This window comes from Gobio gobio (genome assembly GCF_949357685.1).
Source record: "Gobio gobio genome assembly, chromosome: 15".
NCBI classification, from domain to species: domain Eukaryota; kingdom Metazoa; phylum Chordata; class Actinopteri; order Cypriniformes; family Gobionidae; genus Gobio; species Gobio gobio.
In genome coordinates this window covers 37,634,200-37,661,704 of record NC_137108.1, presented here as the reverse complement: position 1 = coordinate 37,661,704, position 27,505 = coordinate 37,634,200, and the positions used below count along the sequence as shown (strand labels likewise).

Here is a 27,505-nt window from a genome sequence, read left to right as displayed (position 1 = left end):
AGGCAGAGATATAGGTCTTGGTATATGGTTGCTAGGGTACTCTGTTTGGTTGCTAAGGGGGCTTGGCAGCATCGAATGATGATACTGCTTGTCTGTATGAATGATATAAACCAACCCCCATGTCTCTATGATGTTCTGAAGCAGAGATATAGGTCTTGGTATATGGTTGCTAGGGTACTCTGTTTGGTTGCTAGGGGGGCTTGGCAGCATCCAATGATGATACTGCTTGTCTGTATGAATGATATAAACCAACCCCCAGGCCTCTATGATGTTCTGAAGCAGAGATATAGGTCTTGGTATACGGTTGCTAGGGTACTCTGTTTGGTTGCTAGGGGGGCTTGGCAGCATCCAATGATGATACTGCTTGTCTGTATGAATGATATAAACCTACCCCCATGTCTGCATGATGTTCTGAGGCTGAGATATAAGTCTTGGTAAACGGTTGCTAGGGTACTCTTTTTGGTTGCTATGGAGTGGCATGGCAGCATCCAATGATGATACTGCTTGTCAGTATGAATGATATAAACCAACCCCAATGTCTGTATGATGTTCTGAGGCAGAGATATATGTCTTGGTAAACGGTTGCTAAGGTACTCTGTTTGGTTGCTATGGAGTGGCTTGGCAGCATCCAATGACAATACTCCAAAGGCTGCTTGTCAGTATGAATGATATAAACCAACCCCCATGCCTCTATGATGTTCTGAGGCAGAGATATAGGTCGTGATTAACGGTTGCTAGGCTGCTTGATAATGGTTGCTAGGGCGTGGCTAGGAAGTATTGAAGGTGATTTGTGATTGGCTGTTGATGCCCCGAGTCAAACAAACCCACCCTCGTGTTTCTATGACACTTCTATCCAAAGATATCCCTTTGATCTCTTTCAATGGAAGTCTATGGGATCAGTTGCTAGGGAGCTCTAAATGGTTGCTAGGGCGTGGCTTCATAGGTTGACAATCATCCTGAGATAGTGATTGGCTGTCTGAGTAAATTGAGCCCACCCCCTTGTCTCTGAGACACTGTGAGCCAGAGCTGTGGTCAATACAAAATCCCTATGCAATTTCCCATAGTAAGAGAAACGCATGCGTTTTATGGGACGTCCCTCCCCATAGTAAGTCAATGGGGCAAATTTAGGCAGCTCCTGCACCCCAGGGGTACAACTTATACCCCATTGAGATGTGTCATCTTACAGGGCCTGTCAGCCTCTTCAAATGTGGTGACCCACGAGTTTCTACGAAATCCTCGCTTAGAGTTATGACTTGTTAATTTTTTTTTACATTTTTCCCAATGTTAAGTCTATGGGATTTTTTTCGCTACTTTTTCGCCCCTGGGGCGAACACCGCACCCCCGACCCCTTAGAAAAGATATAGCACACCATTCCCGAATAGGCCGCACGTTTTGACACCTCATTCATGGGTCTGTGACGAAAAATGTGGGAGGAGTAGCGGGACAAAATGTTGTCCGGAATAAGAATAATAAAAATAAACCGATATGGGGTGAGATATTAATATTTAGGGCTTGCTACGCAAGCCCCACTAATATTAATAAGTATGGAGAATAACAATATTGATGCATTGCTTCACAACCAACACTAATAGGTATGTTTGAGAGTGATGGTGATGCCTTGCTGCGCAAGGCATCACTAAAACTCGTTCTGGGGCTAGATAGTAATAGTGATGCCTTGCTACGCAAGCACCACTAATAATAAGTTTAAGTACAATATCAGTAAGTTGGCTCTTCCAAGCCAACTTAATTAAGACGATTCAAGATAATCATTTCCTCCATAATTTCTCATTAAATCAAAATATTTTTTTTTTAAGTTCACCAAAACTTCATTTTGGTGATTTTGTGATCAAATGTATTAATATATCTACATTTTATGTAATTAAAATTGCCTCCTTAGTAATGATCATGAGTTTTTTGCATTACTGTATACAGTATTTAAGTCATGTTAACTATCATGAAAATGTTACAATTGCATGAAAACTATGAAAATGTATAAAATAAATGATAATTAAAAAATGAATGAAAATCAGCTCAATTTTCTTTATACAAAATATAGTTTTGTTTATTATTTTTTCCCCAGGTACAAGTACCTTTGACTGCTTGTGTTTGACTGAGGTTGTGAGTCTTTTTTGGGGTCTGGTCCTGAGCTCTCCTCTGTGTTAGTGGAGATGGAGGTTTAGCAGCTTGGCCGGTTCTGCTGGGTGCAGGTCCTCTGGGTAACAGTCTGCTCTCAGGTTTTTTGGCCCTTGTTGCTGGAACAGGAGTTTTTCTAGAGGAAGCAGATGCAAATGCATTGGTTCTGGCAGGAACCTGAGAGAGAGAAGTTAATATTCCATCATTATCTTCATAAATGTGACTATCATCATCACCATGTGAATAAAGAAGGCACATAGTTACCCACAAAAATTATACCTCATTTACTTTGCAGAGTCTGTGCCTCTATCTTTAAATTTACATTTCTCAAAACCCCAGAAATAACAGGATCTAATTTACAGAGGAAATTCATGAGGCAAATGACTCATAATAGCAGAGTCTCTAACCTGGCGTTTCTTGGGTTTGACAGGAGGAGGTTCCACAGAGGAGCTGTCCTGTTCCTGCATCAGCCGTTTGATCTCCTCAGCGATGCTCTTCTGAGTGTACTGAAGGGAGGCTGGATGTTCCCCTCCTGTAAGACTAGCTTTATTGCCCCCTCCACAGCCCTCATTAGCTGAACTGAAAGGGCTCTCGTCTGAAGATGTCCTTAATGGACTATGATTTTTGCTGCCTTGAGGCACAGCCTCACTGTAAGACAAATACTTCTTCTAAAACTGCTGTACTGAGAATATATGACTCATAGTGTGTGAAGTGAAGGCGAATAGTGAACTCACCTAATAGGCTGGAGAGAGAAGCCACGGGTGAAACCAGAGTCTGGTACAATTGGCCGCATCAGTTCCTCGGCAGTGGGTAAATCTATGGTACATAAATGAGAGCATGATGACAAAAATTTAACTAAGGCCGGATTCACTCAAGCCGATTTACAGTTGCAAGCTTTATTTGGACATGTGACAGTCTTCAGTGCTGCTGATCTGGTGAGATAGCAGGACTTCACTTAAACCGTTGGCGCAAACAAAGCAACTGGTAAAAATCTCACGTATTTGGTTTAAAGCATAACTGGAAGCATCTGTGGGGGGAAAGCTGCAAATCAGAAGGTTTGAAGCACAGGCATGCCCACAGTGACTGCCAAAAATGAGCTAGGTGCTGAGTCTGACCTGACTCCACAGTGGAGACGGGATGGAGTGAAGAAAGAGAGAGGGGAGTCCTGCCGCCCTCTGCTCGCCTGTCCTCACACTCCCCCGCTGAGCTGCTGATCTGCCTGTATGCCTCCTGCAGTGCCTCCATCTCACTCCCTCCACTCTGCCCGTATGATTGGACTTCAATGATATAGAGGAGAGAATGTGTCACATAACCTGTTGGAAGTTTACTTAAAAAATACAAGCTTTAAGAAATGAAACTGGTTCTCAAACCTGCAGGTTCTGGACATTTTTCTCTTCCAGCTGCCAAACTGGGAACTGCAGGAGGCAATGCTCCATCCGTAGAATTTAGAGAGTCATGTAGTGACACTGGGACATAAGAAGAGCATTTCACCTCCTGATCTGAACATTTACAACATATACACTGCAAATTGGGATGCCGTTTACCTTTGGCCAGCATCCCAAGTCTTTCAGGTTTCTGAAACAAAGAGGATCAAAGAATGGTTAAAATTAGGGGCTAAGAGATTTTGCCATAAATTCACATTTTGTCACAATAAAAAATTATTACAATTTTGATTTTAATAGGATTAGTTGTGTAGCGCTCTTTAAAATACTGCATAATAATTACACTATATTTCTTAGCCAGCCACACCTTCATTTGTTTCCATGCATCGCTGCATAACTCACTTCTCAATTCCCCAGTTAAGACAGGGCTCATATCATGAGCTTAAAGTGCATTAAACATTTACATTCACCTTCTCTTGAGGCCCCTCGTCATTTTTCTCACTTGCCTCTTCCTCAAAATCTTCACTATATGCAGGAGATGCTGACAGAGAAGCAATATACAAGTGTTTTATTGCTTCAGAAAGTAATAACAAAACACATCCATTTCAAATTCTTATTCTCTGCTCTTACCAGCGGTGTCTTTATTTTTCCTCTGTTTTTCATCATTGGTTGAATCCATTTCTGCTCTCCTAAAAGGAACACAGTGAAACTACATTTAAAAGAAGGACAATATGCAAATGCTCCTACACAAACAGCATCCTTGGAATTCATTATGCGTTTGAGCCACATAAAGCTTTTTTTTCAGGCACCTTTGTGGGCTGGTGGGGGTGGATGGCAACTGGTCTTGATTCAGTCTGGAATAGTCAATGGAGGATGAGGACTCTTTCTTCAGATTGGATAAAAACCTGGTATTGTCATCCTCATCTGACAGGTCCAGCCTTGGAGCACCTGCACTTGGTACTGTTCCAGAGACCATCACAGAATTTGTAAAGAAGCAAAAACATATGCTGCTGGTCAAACAAACAGAGCAGTGATGGATGTTATGGATTCGAGAGGTAGGCTAGATTGAAGGAAAATGGGTTAGACTGACCTTCAGGCTCAAGACTGTCTCTGCTAAAGATGACTAGGTCTCTATTCCCATCATCCTCGGAGAATAGCTCTTTCGGCTGCTCTTCATCCACCTCCTTAATAGACGGAGTCTTTCTTAGAGACTTCAGGAAGGACTTTCCGGTAGACAGCATCCCTACATGTCAAGCAAATATGTTGTAAGTATTAAACAAGCCATTTTCCCCACACCAGACCTTCTTTAAAAGGTACAACATACAATAAGTTATTCTGTTATTCTTATATCTGTTTTTTACACTTCAAATAAAGCAAACTATTCAGAAAAGATTTTTTCATTTCACTAGCTGAACTGAAAAGAGGCAATTCAGTTCAGCTAGTTCAATTCAGTCTGAGTACTTTCAAATGGCAATTCATGTCAAAACATACAAAATAACATCTACACAGTTCATCAGACTTCCTTAAAAATGGTAAAAATAATAATAAAAAAAAACTTATTTATTTGACTAAAGGCCCATTTACGCCAAGGATAATAACTATAACGATTACTATAACTATCATCAAGTTGTAATAATAATTTAAAAAATCTTTGAGAATTGGGAAGTCCACACCACAACTATAACGTTAATGACATTGAGGAATGATATTGTTGGAATCTCTCTCATTTTCCAGCTGACGAATAATAAAAACCATCGACAGCCAATAAGAATCCACCCAACTTCAAAGAGGCTAAGCATTTAATGAGCCACATGGCTTAACTGCAGTGCGTGCTTGCAATAAACAGAACATTATGATCCGTTGGTGTGGACGCTAATATAGTTAGTGTTCTTGGTGCGAACAGGTCTTAAATCCACTGTTTGATGTATTGGCCCTCTGTGTGGCACATTATCATTCTGAGCTGCACATATTCAATTAACTAGACATCAGAGAAATTACTAACTGGCACAGCACGTGTTCTTCAAACAGGCACTATTCCAGGGAATTTGTTTACAGCAGAAACTGGTGCTGAAAACACTGCAATTACATAACCAAAACAGCAGCTCTGTTCTGTTGTGTTTAATTGTTACATATAATTATATATTATTAAGGTAAAAATAGAAGGGAAAAAAGCAAAAATTAACTAACTAAAATTCCAGTGAGAGAGTTCATTCTCAAAAACTAGATATATATCATAAGGTCAATAATGGTGAGTAAATACCCACAAAACTTCATGTTAAAAATTAAAATAACAGTCTACTGATTCTTCATGTGCTGAAACTTTACCATCTTCTCTCTCGACTGAATCACCAGCACTGCTTTCCACAGAAAACTCAGAATCAGTGTGAATGGGACTCTTCTGTCCTGATGTACTGGGGGAGTTAAAAGGTGCTGGACTTGGTACACAGCAAGAGGCTTCCTCTAAACAATAACTATGTTCAGGTGATGGCATCTTCTCATCTACTGCATTATATTCAGGACTCTTCTGATGGCTTGTGTGGTGGGATGCCCTCTGACTGGACAGCTGGCTCACCCTAGTATCAAAGGCTTTGCTACGAGGTTTAGGGGTGGGCTTAATAGGGACTACAGTGTATAAGGGGGCGACAGACAAAGAAGAGAAACAAAAAATTTAAACAGGTAGACACACTAACTAGTGCTCAGCAATAGGAAAGATGACACTTGAAGATTTTAGACAACTAATCTAGATTCTTTTTCAATTGGGAAAAAAAACAAGATGGATCTAGAGACTAACACACATAAAAAAATAGATTAGCCTAGTAATATTGTGGAATGAAGTGTGTAGTTTTGCAATGTTAAAATACTTTCAGGAACCTGTTTGAAAACATTGTTTTGGCAATTCTTTGGCGCAGAAATTACACACTTCATTAAATAGAATACTGTGAGATGTACCCAGAGGGGGGCTTTCTCTCTGTCTGGATCCCACCTGAGAGTCCACAGCTTGGGACTTTTGAATTTTAGTAAAACGACGTGTAGTGTTTTTTTCTGCAAGATGGATGGACAAAGAGAAAAGCAAAATAAAAAGAGAGAGAGAGTTAAAACAAGATGATTATGTCATTCAAAGAAAAAGAGAAACACTACAGCTTGACGGATAAAATGTGAAATTGGACAAATTATATAAAAAGTGGTGCTTGGACGAGGCAGACTTTTTCATCCATTGAAATGCTGAACAACAGTAATAGCAGTAAATTACATCTCTGTGAACACAACAGCACTTCAGAAGTTCAAGGAACAGTGTACAAAACCATTCTTGGAATTATTCCTATTTATCAGACACAATACTTGTACACACCATGTTCTGTTATCAGTAGTAAACACAATGGTTGAACAGAAAACTATAAACTATATTGGATAGTTCTCACTATGAAGCTCTTTTTGATTAAAGAAGCAAATTCATTATACATACACACACTACAACTCAAAAAGTTTAGGATCGGTAAAATTTTATTTTATGTTTGCATTGTATATTTAATGAATGAGCTGCTGTGAATAATCCAAAGAACAAGGAGCGGGACACGGAATGAATGACTATCATTTTCAATTACCACAAAGAGCGAGAGCATAGACCAAACAACTAGCATAACAATTAATACTGGACAAGGAACTAAAGAAAAAAAGGTAGGCTAATTAACAGAAAGAGGTGCTTAACATAATTTAAATTTTGTTTGTTTGTTTGTTTCTTCTGTCTTTAACTTCAACCTGCCAAGGGACTACGGATGAAAATTAGCCAATTAGGCTAAATCCTGGCACATTTGATGTATTATTAATGTGTATTGTACCTGATTAAATAAACAAATAAATAAATAATCAGTAACCAAGGAAACTAACTATGATAAGGAACACTGGCAAACAGGAACAGAATGAGACCGTTACTGTAGTAATATTGTGAAATATTATTAGAATAATTTGAAATAACCGTTTTGTATTTTAATACATTTTAAAATGTAATTTATTGCTATGAAGGCAAAGCTGAATTTTCAGCAGCATTTACTCCAGTCTTTAGTTTCCCATGATCCTTCAGAAATCATGCTAACAGGATGATTTGGTGATCAAGAAATATTTATTATTAATATTTTATTATTAATATTGAAAACAGTTGTTCTGCTTAATATTTTTGTGGAAATTGTGTTTTTTTTTCAAGATTTCTTGACGAATAGAAAGTTCAAAAGATCAGCATTTATTTGAAATAGAAACATTTTCCCATTACTGGGAACGCCCCAAAAAATATGCAGTGGGGGAAAACAAGCCATTAGAATGAATGCACTTAGAGCTTGTTAGACGCTTTATCTTTATTCTTTGTAATGATTACGATTTATTTTTGCTTGGTGCATTCCCGAAAAGTTGCCATGTAACGCTCTGCACCTCTAGTAAGTTAAAAAACCCTGATCTGAAGTTTTATACTGCCAAATAAACAGACGAAGCTGTTCGTCAATTCCGAAAGCCTGTGCACTACGTCCATTACAATTAAACATTTGCACTACATGATGCTAGGGCTGTGCAATTAATCGAATTTCGATTTCGATTTTGCCTCCCAACGATCACCAAAATAGTACAATCGAGAAAAAACGATTATTTTGCCTTGCGTTCTGAATGAAACGCGCACGCGCACATCCGCCCCTCCCGAACCCACAAATCTCTCTCAGGTCGGGAGTCTCGTGTGCATATCATCCGCTGGAATTTAAAAACTCGGCGCGAGTAAAGATGGCAGAAGGAGGGCAGTTACAGCAGCGTTTGGTGAGCAAAAAATGCAAAACCAACTCCGTTGTCTGGGAACAGTTTGGCTTCGAGGAATCAGACGACGAGCAGAAACATGCTAAGATTTGCTACATGGCAGTGGCTGCAACGCAAGGGAACACCACGAATTTGTTTAACCACTTGAAAATTAAACAGAGTGACCTATGACAATCTAATAAAGAAACAAAAACTGACGAGAGCAGGGGAGCCGTGTAAACGTCCTTTTTTTCCTTCATATTTTTCAAATAATTCTCTCTTTGTAAACTTTGTTCAATGCATGCGAGATTGCGAGTGCTGCCATATTTTCGAATATGACCAGTCGTTTTCACCGTCATCACCCGGGTTTAGTGCTTTAGGGTTTAGGTTTAGAATGAGAAGCCGCGCGCGCTGTGAGAAAATGTGTCTCTGTGCGTTCATCCGAGAGCGCGCACACGTCTCACAGCGCGCAAATATTGAGTTCTCTTTTAAGTCTTGCTCTTAAACGGACAAACTCACACAAAACGTATGTCAACATGTCCATCTTGATGAGTATCTTAGCAGACATAGTCTGTATATGCCTTAAGTGAACTTTATACAGTCGATAAAGAAGACGCGAGGTCTTAAAGGGGCAGTAGCCTTTACTGCTGTCTGTTTAATGTCAAACAACAAAAGACAAGGACATCACTCACCGCTCTTGATTGAATAGCTTTTGTAAGTTTAATAGGATTAATCTTTAATTTATGCACTCAAATATGCAATGTTATTTTACATTTGATACATTTCTGTACCTGAAAACTAATGTTAGACGTACATGAAAAGCATAGCCGAACCATATTGTTGATCTTATTTATTTGTGGTTATCATTTTTACGTGAATACTTTTATACTTTGATTCGAATATATGTTATATTATTTATTTTAATAGTTCAAAAAGTACAACAAATGTTACAATTTCAATTGAATTGTTGAAAGGTGTATTTTTAATAAATACAACACATTCCCAAAGTCATGTGAAATAATCGTGTTACATAATCGTGATTTCAATATTGACCAAAATAATCGTGATTATGATTTTTTCCATAATCGAGCAGCCCTACATGATGCTGGTATTATTGTAAAGATTCAAAAAAGAGATTTCATTAATTGCAATGGCAAAAGTTTGTTGAACAAAACGCCAATAAAGTCATACTTGTCACGGGACTCAATTTATCGTTAAAGCAGTTTTTCACGATGAGCGATCACATAGCCACATAATGCGTGAGGTTATTAATGTACAAAACATTCAAAAGTCTTCTTTATTTCATGATGGGAAGGGCTGGGCTCATGCTTGTACTTCAAGCTGATAGTCACATTATATGTACAACATTTGTACATTTACTCATCAAAATGCATGCTGCTCCCACAAATATTACATGATATAATAGCTAGGCTACTTCATAAATCACCCAGTCTTTTGATGAAGACGGTTGCTATAAAAAAGTAAATAAAAAAAACTTTGCTATTATTGTCAGTAATTCTAATAATATTGTGACATGTCAACTCCAAAATCCAAATATCAATTTCATAGCACAAGACACGTTTTGTGATCTTTTTAAAATGTTAAATGTATGTAATACATACTTTTAATCCATTAAATTCAGGAACACTGAATTAATGTCTTCATCGAAAGACTGGGTGATTTATGAAGTAGGCATTTCATATCTATATGGGGGTCGGTGGAGTAGCATGTATTTTGATGAGAAAATGACACCTCTGGCCATTGATTCCATTGGGTTGTTCAGTCACAGATACTGTACGGACAATCTGACCCAATATGGCTCAGTTTTTCTATACATCTTGCTCTGTCGAGCGGCAAAAGTGATTCTACACAGGCTAAACTGGGTTAACCCCATGCATTTCCATTGTGGGGTAATGGACTGTTTTCCCCCTCGTCGACTCTGCCCCCACGCCATGCCCCCAGCTATGACACAGCGCCGACCAAGTCTATAGCAGATTAACGGTTGGAGGGGAGTGGTTAAGCAGCCGTCAAACTGACGTCATCGGCAAAGGAACGGCAAAGGAACTTTTCAGATTTTGATTAAAGATTACCACAACAATTGTTTTTTTTCTTCTGTGTATTAACTTAGCTCAGATTAACTGTTCACCCTAAGACCAGTAATGTGTGCTAACAAAGTAAATAGGGTAAATTTGTATTTCCTGAGGACTTTAAAAGAAAAGAAAAGTAATGTGCTTATGTAGAGGGACTTAGCAACCCTTTATGGCAGAACAAAGTACAATTAGTTATAAGTATTTTCCTATTACCGTATTATGCCACACTGCTTTACTGTTGTTTGATTATAAATGCACTTGTGACATCCAATAGACTTTCCTGCAATATTTTGTGTTAAGTGTTGATATAAATTGCTTCATGTTCCTTATTTGCCAAGTCAGATAAAAGCATCTGCTAAATGACTAAATGCAAAGTCAATTTACAGGCACATAAAGTGCAAAAGCATTGGGAAACCCAAATACCCAAGTATATTACGAGCAGCAGCAGAGCATAATGAGAAAACAGCAACTCCTCAACCGCAGAAGAGAAAGTAATTAGGCTGCCTGGATGAAAACAAATATGCATCAGTTCATATCTAGAATGATGTAATGAACAAAAAATACCAGTCTAGCTTCATTTGTGTTATAAAGCCAACAACATAAGACAACAACAGCTTTATTCAGCTATCCTATTTCATTTATTCTGTTCAGAAAAAGAAAATAATTGCCTAACAGTAACAGGAAAATAATCAATCAAGTAGTGAATTTGGACAAGTCAAGCGATTTAGAAACAAAGGAAGTGCAATCCATAGTTGCATTTTAGGGGATTCCTGATGACATCTCATCTGAAACTTTAACTGATTTTGCATAATTTATTTTGTCTACTGCTTTGTGTTTGCTGCCCTCAAGTGGACAAACGCCTAAACTAAAATATTGTTGATTAAAACCCCCTAGACAGTTAAGCTGCAGGTAAATCAGATCTTTTCAGGCAGACTGAAAATGATCAAAAGTGATCAAATAAAATTTGTGTGTCTAGACATAACCTCTTGGGTTGCTTTAGTAACGATGTAAGCGTACCCACATATGTGACAAGGCTTTCCGTATGAATGCAGGAAAAATGCAGGTGCATCATCATCACTTTTCAAATAAGTGCCCTGTCGAGTCACTGTGGAGAGTCGCACAGGAAAATGCCAAAATCTTTACTTCTGGCATTGTTGTGTTGCATTAAAGGGATAGTTCACCCAAAAATGAAAATTCTGTCAATAATTACTCACCCTCATGTCGTTCCAAACCCGTAAGACTTTAGCTCATCTTCGAAACACAAATGAAGTTATTTTTAATGACATCAGACAGCTTTTTGTCCCTCCATTGACAGCTAAGCAACTACCCCTTTGACACTTCAAAAAGTTCATAAAGAGATTGTAAAGCTAATCCATATGAATTGACATTTAAATCAAATTTCACAACAAAAATTTAAACGCACACATCAGTTGTGGTAAACGGAAACTTTAAAATAAAATAAACCAAGCAAATAGAGCAACCATTGACTACCATAGTAGGGAAACAAATATTATGGTAGTCAATGGTTGCTCTATCTGCTTGGTTACAAACATTCTTCAAAATATCTTCTTTTGTGTTCAGCAGAAGAAAGAAACTCATACAGGTTTGGAAATACTTGAGGGTGAGTAAATGATGACAGAATTTTCATTTTTGGGTGAACTATCCCTTTAAGCATATTCGCTTGATGTGCGAAAACCAATGAGGTTTGTTCTCACTAGAGCTGCACGTTTGATTGTTAAAGTGCCCCTTTTATGCTATTATGCTTAAGTTTCCTAATTTAGTTTTGGAGGTCTCCAACAACAGGTTTACATGCATCAAAATGCAGCCCTGTTCAGTAGTATTTCAGTAAGACAGTATTAACGTGAGTTAGTCAGTTAGCCAGAGACCTACACAATATGAAACACAATGCGCGCAATAAGTAGATGGGCAATATGATGTTTCGTCTTGACGTCACAATGAAACGTCTTGCGATTCGTTTAAAAAACAATACGTTTAACTGACTCAAGAGTCGACTCTTACGCCCGTTTCACACATACTCCGTTTGCAGTGCGTATGCGGTGCGTATTTTTTCCCGTACCCATGTTAACGGATTCCAGCTTGTCACATATGTGACAAGGCTTTCCGTATGAATGCAGGAAAAATGCAGGTGCATCATCACTTTTCAAACAAGTGCCCTGTCGAGTCACTGTGGAGAGTCGCACAGGAAAATGCCGAAATCTTTACTTCTGGCATTGTTGTGTTGCATTAAAGGGATAGTTCACCCAAAAATGAAAATTCTGTCAATAATTACTCATCCTCATGTCGTTCCAAACCCGTAAGACTTTAGCTCATCTTCGAAACACAAATGAAGTTATTTTTAATGACATCTGACAGCTTTTTGTCCCTCCATTGACAGCTAAGCAACTACCCCTTTGACACTTCAAAAAGTTCATAAAGAGATTGTAAAGCTAATCCATATGAATTGACATTTAAATCAAATTTCACAACAAAAATTTAAACGCACACATCAGTTGTGGTAAACGGAAACTTTAAAATAAAATAAACCAAGCAAATAGAGCAACCATTGACTACCATAGTAGGGAAACAAATATTATGGTAGTCAATGGTTGCTCTATCTGCTTGGTTACAAACATTCTTCAAAATATCTTCTTTTGTGTTCAGCAGAAGAAAGAAACTCATACAGGTTTGGAAATACTTGAGGGTGAGTAAATGATGACAGAATTTTCATTTTTGGGTGAACTATCCCTTTAAGCATATTCGCTTGATGTGCGAAAACCAATGAGGTTTGTTCTCACTAGAGCTGCACGTTTGATTGTTAAAGTGCCCCTTTTATGCTATTATGCTTAAGTTTCCTAATTTAGTTTTGGAGGTCTCCAACAACAGGTTTACATGCATCGAAATGCAGCCCTGTTCAGTAGTATTTCAGTAAGACAGTATTAACGTGAGTTAGTCAGTTAGCCAGAGACCTACACAATATGAAACACAATGCGCGCAATAAGTAGATGGGCAATATGATGTTTCGTCTTGACGTCACAATGAAACGTCTTGCGATTCGTTTAAAAAACAATACGTTTAACTGACTCAAGAGTCGACTCTTACGCCCGTTTCACACATACTCCGTTTGCAGTGCGTATGCGGTGCGTATTTTTTTCCGTACCCATGTTAACGGATTCCAGCTTTCACACTGCACGTGGATGCTGTCCGTCAGTCCGTTCCAGGTGCGGTGCGTCTGCAGCAGTCCGGCGATCGTTTCCGTACCGAGTCTATTTTTTGCTGTGCTGGACTGCGGAATTAAAGTGACAGCACTTTGTTCGCATTAAAATAAACATGTACTGATGCGGAAATCTAGTAATTTTACCACAGATGCATATCATTTAAAATATACTCTGTTTCAAAGTCAACACATGGCTTTTTTTCTCGGGTAAAGCAAGGAAACGACACCTTACCTGGCATTTAGGTAAAACATTTGAAATAATGTATAGCACTTGTACGTTCTTGGAGGTGAAAAAACAAGGTCTTTATAACCTGCTTTTAAAAGGTTTAAAAACCGTTTTTGTATAGCCTATACGTTTCTAATTTAAAATGTGTATAGGCTATACCCTATGTTTAAATGTTTTGCCACTTGTGTGAGCTAAATCTAAAGTACTAGGCTATATAAATATAAAGTAATGAATTGAATAAAACGTTGTTTAAATGTACTACGTTACAACGTGACATCTATGAAAGTGTAAACAAAGAGAATTGCAATTCTGACAAGCCATGTTCAGTAACATCTTTTGGATTTGAAATAAAAAAATTAAGAATAAATGCTGTGTTTGTGGTATACAACCGCGGATCAGTTGCGCGCTGCAAACGCAGCATATATGAAAGCACAACAGCGCGTGCTGCTCCTGCACCGCAACACGCACCGCATACGCACTGCAGACCGAGTATGTGTGAAACGGGCGTTACTTTTGAGAGACAATAACTTTATATACGCTGCACTTTTAGATATAAAACTTTGCAGGATGTTTTTATTCACTTAGAACTGTTACACACTACATGAAAGGTAATTTTCAAAAATCCATAATGTAATTTGCCGCTGCCCATGCTAATAAATGCCGGGTGTCCACTGGAGCGAAGCAAGCGGAGCAGAATAAGCATTTCCAATTTATATGAAGGTCCATAGGAATGAATTGAGAACACTCGCTCTGTTACACGCCAGTGGACATGCACCGTGAGAGGGTCGGTCGCCACGCTTCCGATGTGAACACTCTCATTCATTGATATGGGCAATGACAAAACACGGTATTATGTGTTACAAACATTTAAATAACAAGGGGTAAAAGTGTATAGTTTGGGTATAAACACAGTATTGATCAAAATAAGAGTAAATCTTTTTTTTTTTTAAATGTTGACACTTGTATTGTATTGCTTATTGTTACACCAGGAGGTGGCGACAAGTGAGTCTTTAAAAAAAAAAGTGTTTGTTGAATCATTCATTTAAATGATTTATTCACAAACACTGATTCATCCAATAACAATGAAGTCATGATGAATGAGACATTGTCTCCATTCAAATTATTTTATATTTTGTTCAAATGAATGTATCTTTTAAATAGACTAAAGCAATGACAATTTTGTCAGAACCTCTAGTTTGCATGTTATTTAGTTGTCTGAAATTTTTTTCCCCCTTCAGAATCATGGGAGAATCATGATCTCCATTTTACACGGAAAGAATTGTGATTCTCAAATTATCCAGATTTGCGCAGCTCTTGTTCTCACGCATCAAGTCGGTTCGGTTGAGCTTCTGTTTAGGTTCGCTAATCGAGGTTTAAATGTGAATAAAAGCCTAAATTAAATCTGGTCATCACATAAAGCCTTTTCAGAAAATTTTGACTAAACCACTCAATTCATATGGATTAGTTTTACGATCTTTTTATGAACTTTTTGAAGCATCAAAGTGGTAGTTGCGTAGCTGAGAACAGAAAGCTCTCAGATCAAAAACCACCTCCATATGTTGTTTGAATCAGATTTGAAAAAAATCTAATTTCATGTTTTTTTCGCTGTCCAGACTTTCAAAAACCCATGATCTGGATATAATCTAGATATGATTCCCCAAGTACTTTTGAGAAAAGGTGTCAGTGCATATATACACTTATTACAAGAACAGCATACATCCCTGGAAATCTGGGATAAAGTGTCTTTTTCAAGGGCACTATAGTGTTAGTGGATCTCAAAAACTTCCCAGGATGTCAACCATAAACCTTTGGCTTTCAAACCCAGAACAAAGATTATGCTAAAGCTTTCATCCAGACTGGAGAGTTCAGACAAGCTCTTTTTTTAATTCAGGTAACACCAGCACTCACCTGTTCCCTCTTCAATGTCATCATCATCCTGCCACCACGGCACAGACACTGAAGCCTTCTTCACTGGCCTGACAGGTGCTTTTCCCAAGCTGTCAAGGACACTAGGGTGCTTGGTGCTGGAGCCCAAATCAATAGAGTCATCAGAGACAGACTGAAAAAAAAAAAGCACAAGTACACAACAACATAAAGTTTACCTGCAAAACTGGACTCAACAATTTGTCTTTCAATTTAATACACTGCATATAGACGTATAAAAGAATATGCAGAATAAACCTGTTTAAAATAATTATAGGCATATAATTATAGGCACACAAAAGGCATATACAAACATAATTAAACAAACAAAAATTGTCAGTAGTAAACAAGACTATGAACAGTAAGTTACCTCTTTCATGAATTGCTCAAACTGTTGATCCAGCTCCTCTTTAGTCAGTCTATGAGCCATAATTCACTGACAAACTGTGAGACAAACATATTAGAATTAGGACTAACTTATACGTTTTATATAAAAGTGTTATTATAAGAATAACTCCTTTAAAACACATAAACAACGTTCAATCATATCTGCTAAACATTACAATGCCAAAGAGAAAGATAATGGGAGAGAGACAGAGAAGTCTGCTCGTGCTGTATTATAAACAAACAGGTTGTAGTTGGATTTGTTAGAGGAAATAAAACACAATTATGTTGTTTATATTATTGTGCTGTGATTCTAGAGGTTTCGTTATTAGCTCGCTAGCTATTTTGTCATGGTAACCGAGAGAAACGGACATTAGCTAAACTGAAGGAAACACAGGTCGCAAAAGACTCACCAATACAGAATGAGCTGCAATACGAATATACAGTAAATCCTTTAATGTTCACATTGTTTTTGACATGATACAGTTTCTCATAAAGTTTCCCGCTACAATAACCGGGGGATTACTGACGGCTTGTTGGCCATGTCACGTCACATGTGTCCGGAGATTTGATTGGGTGGCTCAGTTCCGTATGTTTTTGGGTTGCCATGTTGGAGAAATGCACTTTTACTCAACACAGGTGATTCTTTTAAAAGCGTTATAATTTTTCACGTTTGTTTTATGCCTTGTCTAATTAAATATGAAAAATAAAACGGAGACACACACACATTTATTCTAAATAAAGTGTAAATCTTTGCTAATACAGAGATGAAGAAAAAGCATCACCAAGATAAAAAACTACACAAAAAAATGTTGTGTGAAAATGTCTAATTTTACATAATAAAAGTCATTAAAGTCACATGTGCATAAGGGACACAAAAGGCACAGTTTTGGGGAAATTACCCTGCTAATGTAACAGTTTTTAAAATATTATTCTAGTGGTTTTAAAGGGTTAGTTCACCCAGAAATGAAAATTCTGTCATTATAATTACTCACTCTGATGTTGTTCCAAACCTGTAAGATCTTCGTTCATCTTCAGGATACAAATGAAGATATTTTTGATGAAATCTGAGAGCTCTCTGACCCCTCCAGACAGCAACGTAATTAACACTTTCAAGGCAGTAGCCTAAAGACGTTGTTAAAATAGTCCATGTGACTACAGTGGTTCAACCTTAATTTTATGAAGCGATGAGACAGGAGAGTACTTTTTGTGTGCAAAAAACAAACAAAAATAACTTTATTTAACAATTTCTTCTCTTCTGTGTCAGTCTCCTATACGCTGTTTACGTTGTTACCTCAGTTCAGCACTTCCAGGTTCTACGTCAGAATCAGCGTATGAGACTGACACAGAAGAGAAAAAAATTAACAATTAAAAGAATAAAGTCGTTATTTTTGTTTGTTTTTTGCCCACAAAAAGAATTCACGTTGCTTCATAAAATTAAGGTTGAACCAATGTAGTCACCTGGACTATTTTAACGATAGCCCATGTTCTTTCTGTTCGTTCTTTCTTTCTGGGCCTTGAAAGTGGTGATTAAATTGCTGTTTATGAGGAGCAGAGAGCTCTTGTATTGCATCCTACGGATTTGGAATGACATGAGGGTGAGTAATGACAGACTTTTCTTTTTTGGCTGAACGTAACAAATGCAAACTTACTTAAAATTGCTTTCTTGAAAATTCACAGAACGTTTTTTTTACATGCTTTGCTGGACAGATGATTGAACTCCCTCCTTTTCAATAAAACTTCCACAAATCATAAGACTAATCAAAACCATTTTCAAGGTACAGTATTCAAGCCTTCTTCTGACATTGTGTATACAGCATTGACTGTGAGTGACCTCGAGGGGCAGTATTGCTCCACACATTTGTCACTCTTGCCTGTTCAATTTTTGCATAGGCTACAAATATTCCGTAGGCTACAACATTTGCAGATAACTAATAATAACAGTCTCCCCAACACCATACTGTTGCAACTGCTGAAATGTGACAGAATTAAGCATATGCAGTATGAATATCTGAACCTTAAGTGAGTGAAATCATAAAAGCCTTATTTTTTTTTTAGCTTCATCCATCGCACATCATTTGCCTTGTCATGTCCTTTCATTAGCCCCCTGATGGGTGCCTGAAAGGGACAATCAGCAAATCACTGCCGGGAATTCAGAAAAGCGAACATCTGTGTGTTTCACGCTCATCTTTGTCTACGATTTCTCTAAATGAATGCTTAATGCATTCTAATCGTGACCCTGGTGTCATCAGAGCTCTATCTGACTCTATCTGTCTGAATGAGATAAGTGAATGAGTGATTAGGATGTGAATGCTTCCCTTCGTCCCTCGTTTCTCATGTAAATGCGCCCCCATCGTCCACCAAACGCACCCTATACCTTAATGAAGGCAGTGTCCTCTCCCGTCAACTTGACATTGGGACGCTGGTGTGCTCGCTGGTAGGAGCCGGACAGGATAACCCTGTCCACCCCACCCTCACTGTAATTCATATTCATGCAAGGCCCTGTTAATATTTTGGTGGGGTGGGCATCTTGTAAGGGAGGGGCTCCATTACAGATAATTGGACTGACCTTCAGTTGTATTTCAGCGTCATGTAGTACACTGACATTGACTGTCCTTTAGCAAACTTATACATTTAAAAGCCACATGGAATACATTTCATCAGGCTCAGCTTTTTGGGAGATTGCAATGGCTCCGAGTTTAATTTATCATGCAACTTTGAATAAATCCAAGGGATTGATAACCAATTCTTCAGATGCTGTAGCGATATGTATAGTGCTGTCTTTCTTAGGTCCATGAACTTTGTCATACTGATATAATTAAATGTTTTTAGGGAGATTATTCAAACCAAAATGTATTTTGTTCTATAGAGTGGACGACAACCATAACACTATTTATATTGTTGTTCAGTCATAGTGTGAATATAATAGTAATATATTTTGATTTATATAAATAATTAAAAAATAGAAATGAATTAATAATATATTTTAATGACAACAATACATAATACATTTCAAGTCCACTCTCTGGTCTTGAATTTGAAAAGTGGGATATAAATGTAGATTCCCCTTTAAATGTGGCTCAGATTGATTGAGAAGTGGGAAAGAAAAATGAGCCTGCACGTGTGAGAAGAGATGAGGCCCATTAGACACTAAGGCTGGCAGTCTCTCCAGACATCATCTCTTTCACTCGTGCTCTTCTCCTGGCCGATCAATTACTACTGCCTCCTGAAACACTTTGGCGGGGGACACTCAAGTCTGGCAGCCAGCTTCATCATCAGCTTTCTGGGCTCGTTGCCTCAGGCCCATTTCTGCCACATATAGGAGGAGAAGAAGCTGTTTATGATGTTATGAGTGGGGACTTTGGCTATTGATATGTGTGTGTCTGCACCTGACATGATACTAAGGTCTGCGATGCACGCAAGCACGCACACACACACACACATTGTGTTTTCATGTTTTATGGTGACATTCCATTGACATAATGATTTTTATACTGTACAACCTGTATATTATATCCCATTACAGTAACCCTATCCCTAAACCTACCCATCACACAAAACGTTCTGCATTTTTACATTTTCAAAAAACATCACTTGTATTTTGTAAGCTGTTTTCCTCATGGGGACCAAAAATGTCTCAATAAGGACAAGGATTGCGGATATTACGATCCTTGTGGGGACATTTTGTCCCCATAACAGAGGGTTTACCAGGACCACACGCACACACACAGACACACATACACACGCGTTTTCATGTTTTATAGTGACATTTCATAGACATAAGGGTTTTTATACTGTACAAACTGTATATTTTATCCCCTACACTCACCCTACCCCTAAACCTACCCATCACAGGAAACATTCTGCTTTTTTATATTTTTAATAAAACATTGTTTAGTATGTTTTTAAAGCTATTTTAAATATGAGGACATATGAAATGTCCACATATTTCATGTTACATTCATGTGTCATTATACAAATTTGTGTCCTCATAAATCACAAAAACAAACGCTTGTAGGGCTTCTTCACTGTAATTCCTTGCTGAACAGACTCATATTATCTGTAATTGTGATTCATGACCTACGTTTCAAGCTCTTTTGTTCCGTTTTGTTGACCTGTCATAACATCTGTTGATGAAAACCAAGTGTTTTGGGAGATTTTTAATACCCAAAGATGTCTGAATTCATTTAAGAGCACTTACTTTTGTGCATTTATATAAAATATTAGATGTAAAATACAAAATGTAAGCATTAATATTTAATACCAGCCTATACCGCAGTCAAATGGCCACATTTTAATAGGCAGTTCTCTGGAGCAAAGGTTTTCAAACTGCATAGGGACCCCCAGGGGGCCACAAGGAAATCTTTAGAGGAACGTTTATAGGAAAACAGCACAAAAATGTAAACATATTAAAAATAAATAATACAAATTTATAATAAATAAATAAAATGTAAATGTCTCCTAATAAGTCGAAAAACAATGTAATACTGTAATAAACTGAATATAATATTTTTGACATATTAATAGTAGGCCTATTCATTTACGCAAGAAACTATATACTGTAGATGCCTGTTCAGTTTTAGGATGGCTGTCCTTCCTATGAGGATGATCATATTTGGGGGTTCATTGCATCTAAAAAATGTAAAACCCCTGATAGGGAATGAAAAATGTAACTGCATTTACTGTAAAAGTCGCAATGTTAGTATGTGTACTCGCTGGAATTCGAACCCATGACCTTGTGTTGCTAGCGCAATGCTCTGATCATTCTTCTGTTTTATGAATACTTTCGCATTCTGTTTTCCCCTATATACTAGAGAAGTATGCATATCAGATGCAGCCTTAGTTTAGTCAGATAGTGAGGGAAAATTGCTCATCCATCATCTTCCAGTAGGGGGCAGGATTGCTCTATGCAAGTGTTTTTATAGCTGTAACATCCCTGACCAGTAGAAACATTCACACTTGGCGTCTGTTCATCTTTCTGCCCATCTCTATCTGTGGGATTTAGGTGTAATCCCCTGAGCATACAAACTTTCCCTCCAAACTCAATCGACCAAAGCCCATTGATCACCAAGTGCATCTGTCTCAAGACCACTCCAAAGGTGTCAAAATATAACCCACTACGAGAAAACTGAACTGTATTGTTTAATATTGCTCATTATCTTCACAGAATCACTTCATCTCTCAGAGGCCCTTCACCTAAAACCCTGTCTCCAGTGAGCTATCCTGCCGTCAACGTATACGAGTGTTGGATTTTCAGATGGCACATTATCGTTTCTCCCAATTGACTGGCTCTTTGCAGCTCACCTTCCCATCATCCCTCGGTTAGAGTGAGACGGGCGGCGAGATGCAGAGCTGGAGGGTGGCCCTGACTCTGGGGGACGGGAGGGAGGGACTCTGCACAGTAACTCTGAGAGGAGGGTGCAAGAGGCACAGACTCACTGCTCTTCAGTGGAGAGGAGGAGAGGCACATTAATCATCCCAAGACATCTGTTCTTTCTGCTGCTTTAGAATTCTGTCAAAGTGCTCGTGACTTCCCCCCCTATAGCCGAACAGAAAAATGGGGAAAAAAGGAGAATTGGCAGAAAAAGCCAAAAATGGTCATCTCTTTGTCATGGATAGACTGAGTGAAACATTAGATTTAAGTCTATGATCTTCACTTCTCTTTAAATTCAAATTCATTTTTATTTTAGTCATTGACAGGTAGCCTGTAGTGCACATTTAAAGTCAGCATTGAATTTGGAAGCTGCGATAGTCTTTTCTTCCCTATCCACCTTTGTCCTGACGAGTCTATTGCCTTTTGAATTATGGTGACACTTCCGGTTTGGAGAACTTCCATTCAAAAAGACTGAGGGCCCTATCATACACCCGGTGCAATGCGACGCCAGGCGCGGTGCAAGTGTTTTTTGCTAGTTTCAGCCCGACGCACTTATCATTTTCACGTCCAGCGCAACGTTGTTTAAATAGCAAATGCACTCGCGCCCATCTGTGCGCCGATGGGCGTGCTGGTCTGAAAACGAGGTGTGTTTAGACACATTGTTTCTATTTTGAGGCAACTGACAACGACTGCGCCATTGACCAACAAAAACCTGGTAAAGTCAATGGCACCATATTTTTTGTGTTATTTAAAGGGCGCATTAGTAATATGTGCCTATAGGTGGGTGCACAACGTGAGTGCAATCTGCTTATTACACACAGGTACGCGCAGTAACACACAAACATTTTTAGCATTCAGTATTTCCGCTTGCAAATTCTGCCATGTAAATAGCGAGTCTGCCATGGTGCAAGCACAACTGGCTTTTAAAGGGAATTGGAGATGAGACTGATTGGTTTATTGCATGTTACGCCCCAAAACACACACATGACTCATTAAGAGACTAGGTACAACCCTTCTGGACCATGCGCCAGGCGCGCCGACTGTTTTTTCCGTCGTTAAACTAGCAAAAGTGGATTCGGACACGCCCTAAATGCAGCTGTGCCATGCGCTTCACTCCATGTGCTCAGATCGGTAAAATATTGCCCTGAAACTAATCATTTCAAAATATAAACTTACACTACAAACAATCATTATCCATCAGTGTGACTGAATGAGCAAACTTTTGCTTGGTATATAGTCAGTTTTCCATCTTAAAAAACAAAATATGTGAACAAGATGCAAGTTTTGGGCACTTGAGATCCATATACTAAAATCACTAAAAACAGTGGGACGTTCTAAAACATTTAACGTGAAAAACACTTAGGGTGGGTTTCACCAATAATTAAAGGAGCTGTATGTAGGACTGTGGCCAAAACTGGTACTGCAATCACTTTCAAATGACTGTAGAGCGGTGTATCCCCTCTCCCCCTCCCCCTGACTCGGGGTTGCCAGATAGGCTGCAGGATGCAGCAGGAACGTAGGCTGCTACACGGAGCTTTCAATGGCAAGTGACGAGTCGTACACAGTAAGTTTTTTTTCTTTCTGTTAATTATGTTTATGCTTCAAGAGCGATGTTTTGTGAAGTAATTATGAATCGCAAAAATTTACTAATGGCGATTAGCCAAATATAATCGTAAATATGAACGCTCGTATGTGACAGTACATTCCCACATGAAAAAATACTATAGTAAAATTACAGCAAAGCTAAATAACATTAGCAATGGTCATACAGGTCAACTTGCAGCATGTTTTGTCCACTATATATGCGAAGAACGAATGAGGAATCATTTTTACTGAGGTAACGTTAGGCTACTGTCTCAAATACGTTTACACAGTGCTAATAGGCGTGCTAATGTTGTTTTCCTCAGCGTCCCAGCATAATGACAGAGAAACAGGCTCTGATAATGCATTACTAATGTTAGCAATGATGACTCGCCGTTTTTATTTACCAAACAATTCCTTAACGTTACCTTTTCAATTCAATGACCCACCTCCTCCATCTGCGCTAACCTAACTTTACTTTGCACGAACATGCATATCTTTGTTTGACTGTCATGAATATTTGAAATGTCCATTTACATTAAGTACAAGTTAGCCAAACATAGATGAACCTTACCTGTCCAGGAGAAAATTAGCAACGTTGGCATCAGTCTTCAAATTATTCTCAGTTTTCAGCCGTCTCTATCTTTCAAAGGCATCTCAAATCCTTGTTTTATTTCAGACACTGTCACGACGTTATTCTGATTCATAACGAGGTCGTTTAGGTTTCTTAAAGTTAGACATTGTTTATCCAAAAAGTTTGTAGCTGCAGCTGTGGTAACTAGAGCAGAGCTGGCCACCCGAATGCAGAAACACTACTGACTTCGTGATTGGTAGACAGGTGGAGGGTGGCGCTTCAGGCCAAAACACAACATGTCAACATCAACATCAGTTGAGGGCTGCAACTTCACTTTTAAAATGACAATATCTTGGCCGGACAACCGTTGTCAGTGATATAAATATTTGAAATTAACATGATTTCTTAATGTCTAGTGACATATCAGGGCCATTTTATGATTAATTGAAATACATTTCTTACATACAGTTCCTTTAAGCAAAGTTTAATGGTAATCAAGGATTTGTTGATCTGGGTTTTATTTTAAATCGAGTTTTAAATCAAGATTTTAAACACTGATTAAATATGTAGGAAGACCGTTACAATTAACGTTGCAAAAAGTGTTTAAAACTGAAACGGTGGTGCGTTGAACTGCTGTTCTTCTGATGATGCAGGAGTTGCAACTATGGCAGCTGAAAAGGCCATTCTTTGTGTTATTTTTGAAGAATTTTCTGAGCCTGATAAAATTGGTATACGTGTTTAGTACTGCAAAATATGCTTGATGTTACAGTCACTACCCTTGCCATCCAGAATCAAAGAGAACATCCCAATCGAGTGAAGGAATTTGTGGAAACTGTGGTTCCTATATTGTGATCCAACATTTGCCTCGCATTTCAGGATGTAAAGACAAACATGTCTTCTAATATCTTCAATTGTTGCGTAGGCCTATACTGAGCTGCAGCGGACACATTTGTAAACAACTTTACTTGGACCCATTGTGCGAGCTGTCTCTTTAATACAGCGTGGTTTATTGGTTTATATATATGTTTCTGCTGATTGCTGATGAGTGGGCTGATTTTTGATACACCCACCAAACAAGAGAAAACGTATCTCAAACCCTGTATCTTATCTGCCCAGCTAACAGGGAACGTTTCCATAACTTTCACTAACGTGATGTAAAAGTTATGTAAATGTTAGAAAAAAACATTCCTAAAATAATGTTTCAGGAACATTCTTCTAATGTTTTCATAGTTCAAAAACATTCTCGTAATGTTGAGAGGAAACATTCTTAGAACAACATTGTTGGAACGTTTTTATGATGTTATTTGTGCTTGACTGATGTTCTCATAATGTTGCGCAAAAACGTTCTCATAACAATGTTCTTGCAACGTCTTTATCATGTTATTTGTGCTTGACTGATGTTCTCATAATGTTCAGTGAAAACGTTCTCACAACAACGTTCTTGCAACGTCTTTATCATGTTATTTGTGCTTGACTGATGTTCTCATAATGTTCAGCGAAAACGTTCTCACAACAATGTTCTTGCAACATCTTTATCATGTTATTTGTGCTTGACTGATGTTCTCATAATGTTCAGTGAAAACGTTCTCACAACAATGTTCTTGCAACGTCTTTATCATGTTATTTGTGCTTGACTGATGTTCTCATAATGTTCAGTGAAAACGTTCTCACAACAACGTTCTTGCAACGTCTTTATCATGTTATTTGTGCTTGACTGATGTTCTCATAATGTTCAGTGAAAACGCTCTCACAACAACGTTCTTGCAACGTCTTTATCATGTTTTTTGTGTTTGACTGATGTTCTCATAATGTTCAGCGAAAACGTTCTCACAACAATGTTCTTGCAACGTCTTTATCATGTTATTTGTGTTTGACTGATGTTCTCATAATGTTCAGCGAAAACGTTCTCACAACAATGTTCTTGCAACGTCTTTATCATGTTATTTGTGTTTGACTGATGTTCTCATAATGTTCAGCGAAAACGTTCTCACAACAACGTTCTTGCAACGTCTTTATCATGTTATTTGTGTTTGACTGATGTTCTCATAATGTTCAGCGAAAACGTTCTCACAACAACGTTCTTGCAACGTCTTTATCATGTTATTTGTGTTTGACTGATGTTCTCATAATGTTCAGTGAAAACGTTCTCACAACAACGTTCTTGCAACGTCTTTATCATGTTTTTTGTGTTTGACTGATGTTCTCATAATGTTCAGCGAAAACGTTCTCACAACAATGTTCTTGCAACGTCTTTATCATGTTATTTGTGTTTGACTGATGTTCTCATAATGTTCAGTGAAAACGTTCTCACAACAACGTTCTTGCAACGTCTTAATCATGTTATTTGTGCTTGACTGATGTTCACCGTAATGTTGCGCGAAAACGTTCTCATAACAACGTTCTTGCAACGTCTTTATCATGTTATTTGTGCTTGACTGATGTTCTCGTAATGTTGCGCGAAAACATTCTCATAACAACGTTCTTGCAACGTCTTTATCATGTTTTTTGTGCTTGACTGACGTTTTCACTGAACATTATGAGAACATCAGTCAAGCACAAATAACATGACAAAGACGTTGCAAGAACGTTGTTATGAGAACGTTTTCACTGAAGATTATGAGAACGTTCTCATAACAACGTTCTTGCAACGTCTTTATCATGTTATTTGTGCTTGACTGATGTTCTCGTAATGTTGCGCGAAAACATTCTCATAACAACGTTCTTGCAACGTCTTTATCATGTTATTTGTGCTTGACTGATGTTCTCATAATGTTCGGTGAAAATGTTCTCACTACAACGTTCTTACAACGTCTTTATCATGTTTTTTGTGCTTGACTGATGTTCTCATAATGTTGAGCGAAAACGTTCTCACTACAACGTTCTGGCAACGTTTTTATCATGTTATTTGTGCTTGACCGATGTTCTCAAAATGTTGAGTGAAAACGTTCTCACTACAACGTTCTTGCAACGTCTTTATCATGTTATTTGTGCTTGACTGATGTTCTCATAATGTTCGGTGAAAATGTTCTCACTACAACGTTCTTACAACGTCTTTATCATGTTTTTTGTGCTTGACTGATGTTCTCATAATGTTGAGCGAAAACGTTCTCACTACAACGTTCTGGCAACGTTTTTATCATGTTTTTTGTGCTTGACTGATGTTCTCAAAATGTTGAGTGAAAACGTTCTCACTACAACGTTCTTGCAACGTCTTTATCATGTTATTTGTGCTTGATCGATGTTCTCAAAATGTTGAGTGAAAACGTTCTCACTACAACGTTCTTGCAACGTCTTTATCATGTTATTTGTGCTTGACTGATGTTCTCATAATGTTGAGTGAAAACGTTCTCATAACAACGTTCTTGCAACGTCTTAATCATGTTATTTGTGCTTGACTGATGTTCTCATAATGTTCAGCGAAAACATTCTCATAACGTTCTTGGAATGCCATAATTTTAGAAGTAATGGGAACAGAAATTATTATATTATAATATTAACAATTTTACTGATCTTTCTTTAATTAACATGGCTGCAGCTTTTATTTTTTCTTACCTCTTAAGTTTAACTTAAGAAATAAAATACACTCCTGAACAAGAACCAATAACTTTTATTCTATTTGTTTCCCTATATTGTCCTAATGACAAATTTATGATTGGTTTATAAACTACCCACACTCTGTAATAACTCATCATGTATTTTATGAACAAAATGTAATTTCTTAGCACAAAATAAGCCAGAACATATAGGCTATATCTTATTTTATATTTTCTGTATTTTAAAGGTTATGTCAATAACCACTGCATTACTGTAAAAAAGGTCGTTTTTCAAGCACCTTATTAAGACCTATATTTACACGC

At 37.9% G+C, this 27,505-nt stretch overlaps 1 protein-coding gene across 1 annotated transcript in view; it reads right to left on the bottom strand.

Moving 5' to 3' along the window:
- cep162 (centrosomal protein 162) overlaps window positions 1-16,681 on the bottom strand; it is a 41,010-nt gene extending 24,329 nt beyond the window's left edge. The window contains exons 1-13 of the mRNA XM_079836251.1: window positions 16,533-16,681; window positions 16,106-16,179; window positions 15,721-15,871; window positions 4,606-4,758; window positions 4,325-4,475; window positions 4,146-4,204; window positions 3,986-4,056; window positions 3,678-3,708; window positions 3,504-3,599; window positions 3,249-3,410; window positions 2,868-2,949; window positions 2,541-2,781; window positions 2,091-2,310 (exon numbers count right to left, since the gene is read on the bottom strand). Coding sequence (XP_079692377.1) covers window positions 2,091-2,310; window positions 2,541-2,781; window positions 2,868-2,949; window positions 3,249-3,410; window positions 3,504-3,599; window positions 3,678-3,708; window positions 3,986-4,056; window positions 4,146-4,204; window positions 4,325-4,475; window positions 4,606-4,758; window positions 15,721-15,871; window positions 16,106-16,165 — 1,477 coding nt within the window. The 5' untranslated portion in view covers window positions 16,166-16,179; window positions 16,533-16,681. The remainder of the gene's footprint in view (window positions 1-2,090; window positions 2,311-2,540; window positions 2,782-2,867; window positions 2,950-3,248; window positions 3,411-3,503; window positions 3,600-3,677; window positions 3,709-3,985; window positions 4,057-4,145; window positions 4,205-4,324; window positions 4,476-4,605; window positions 4,759-15,720; window positions 15,872-16,105; window positions 16,180-16,532) is intronic.
- Window positions 16,682-27,505: the final 10,824 nt, after the last annotated feature.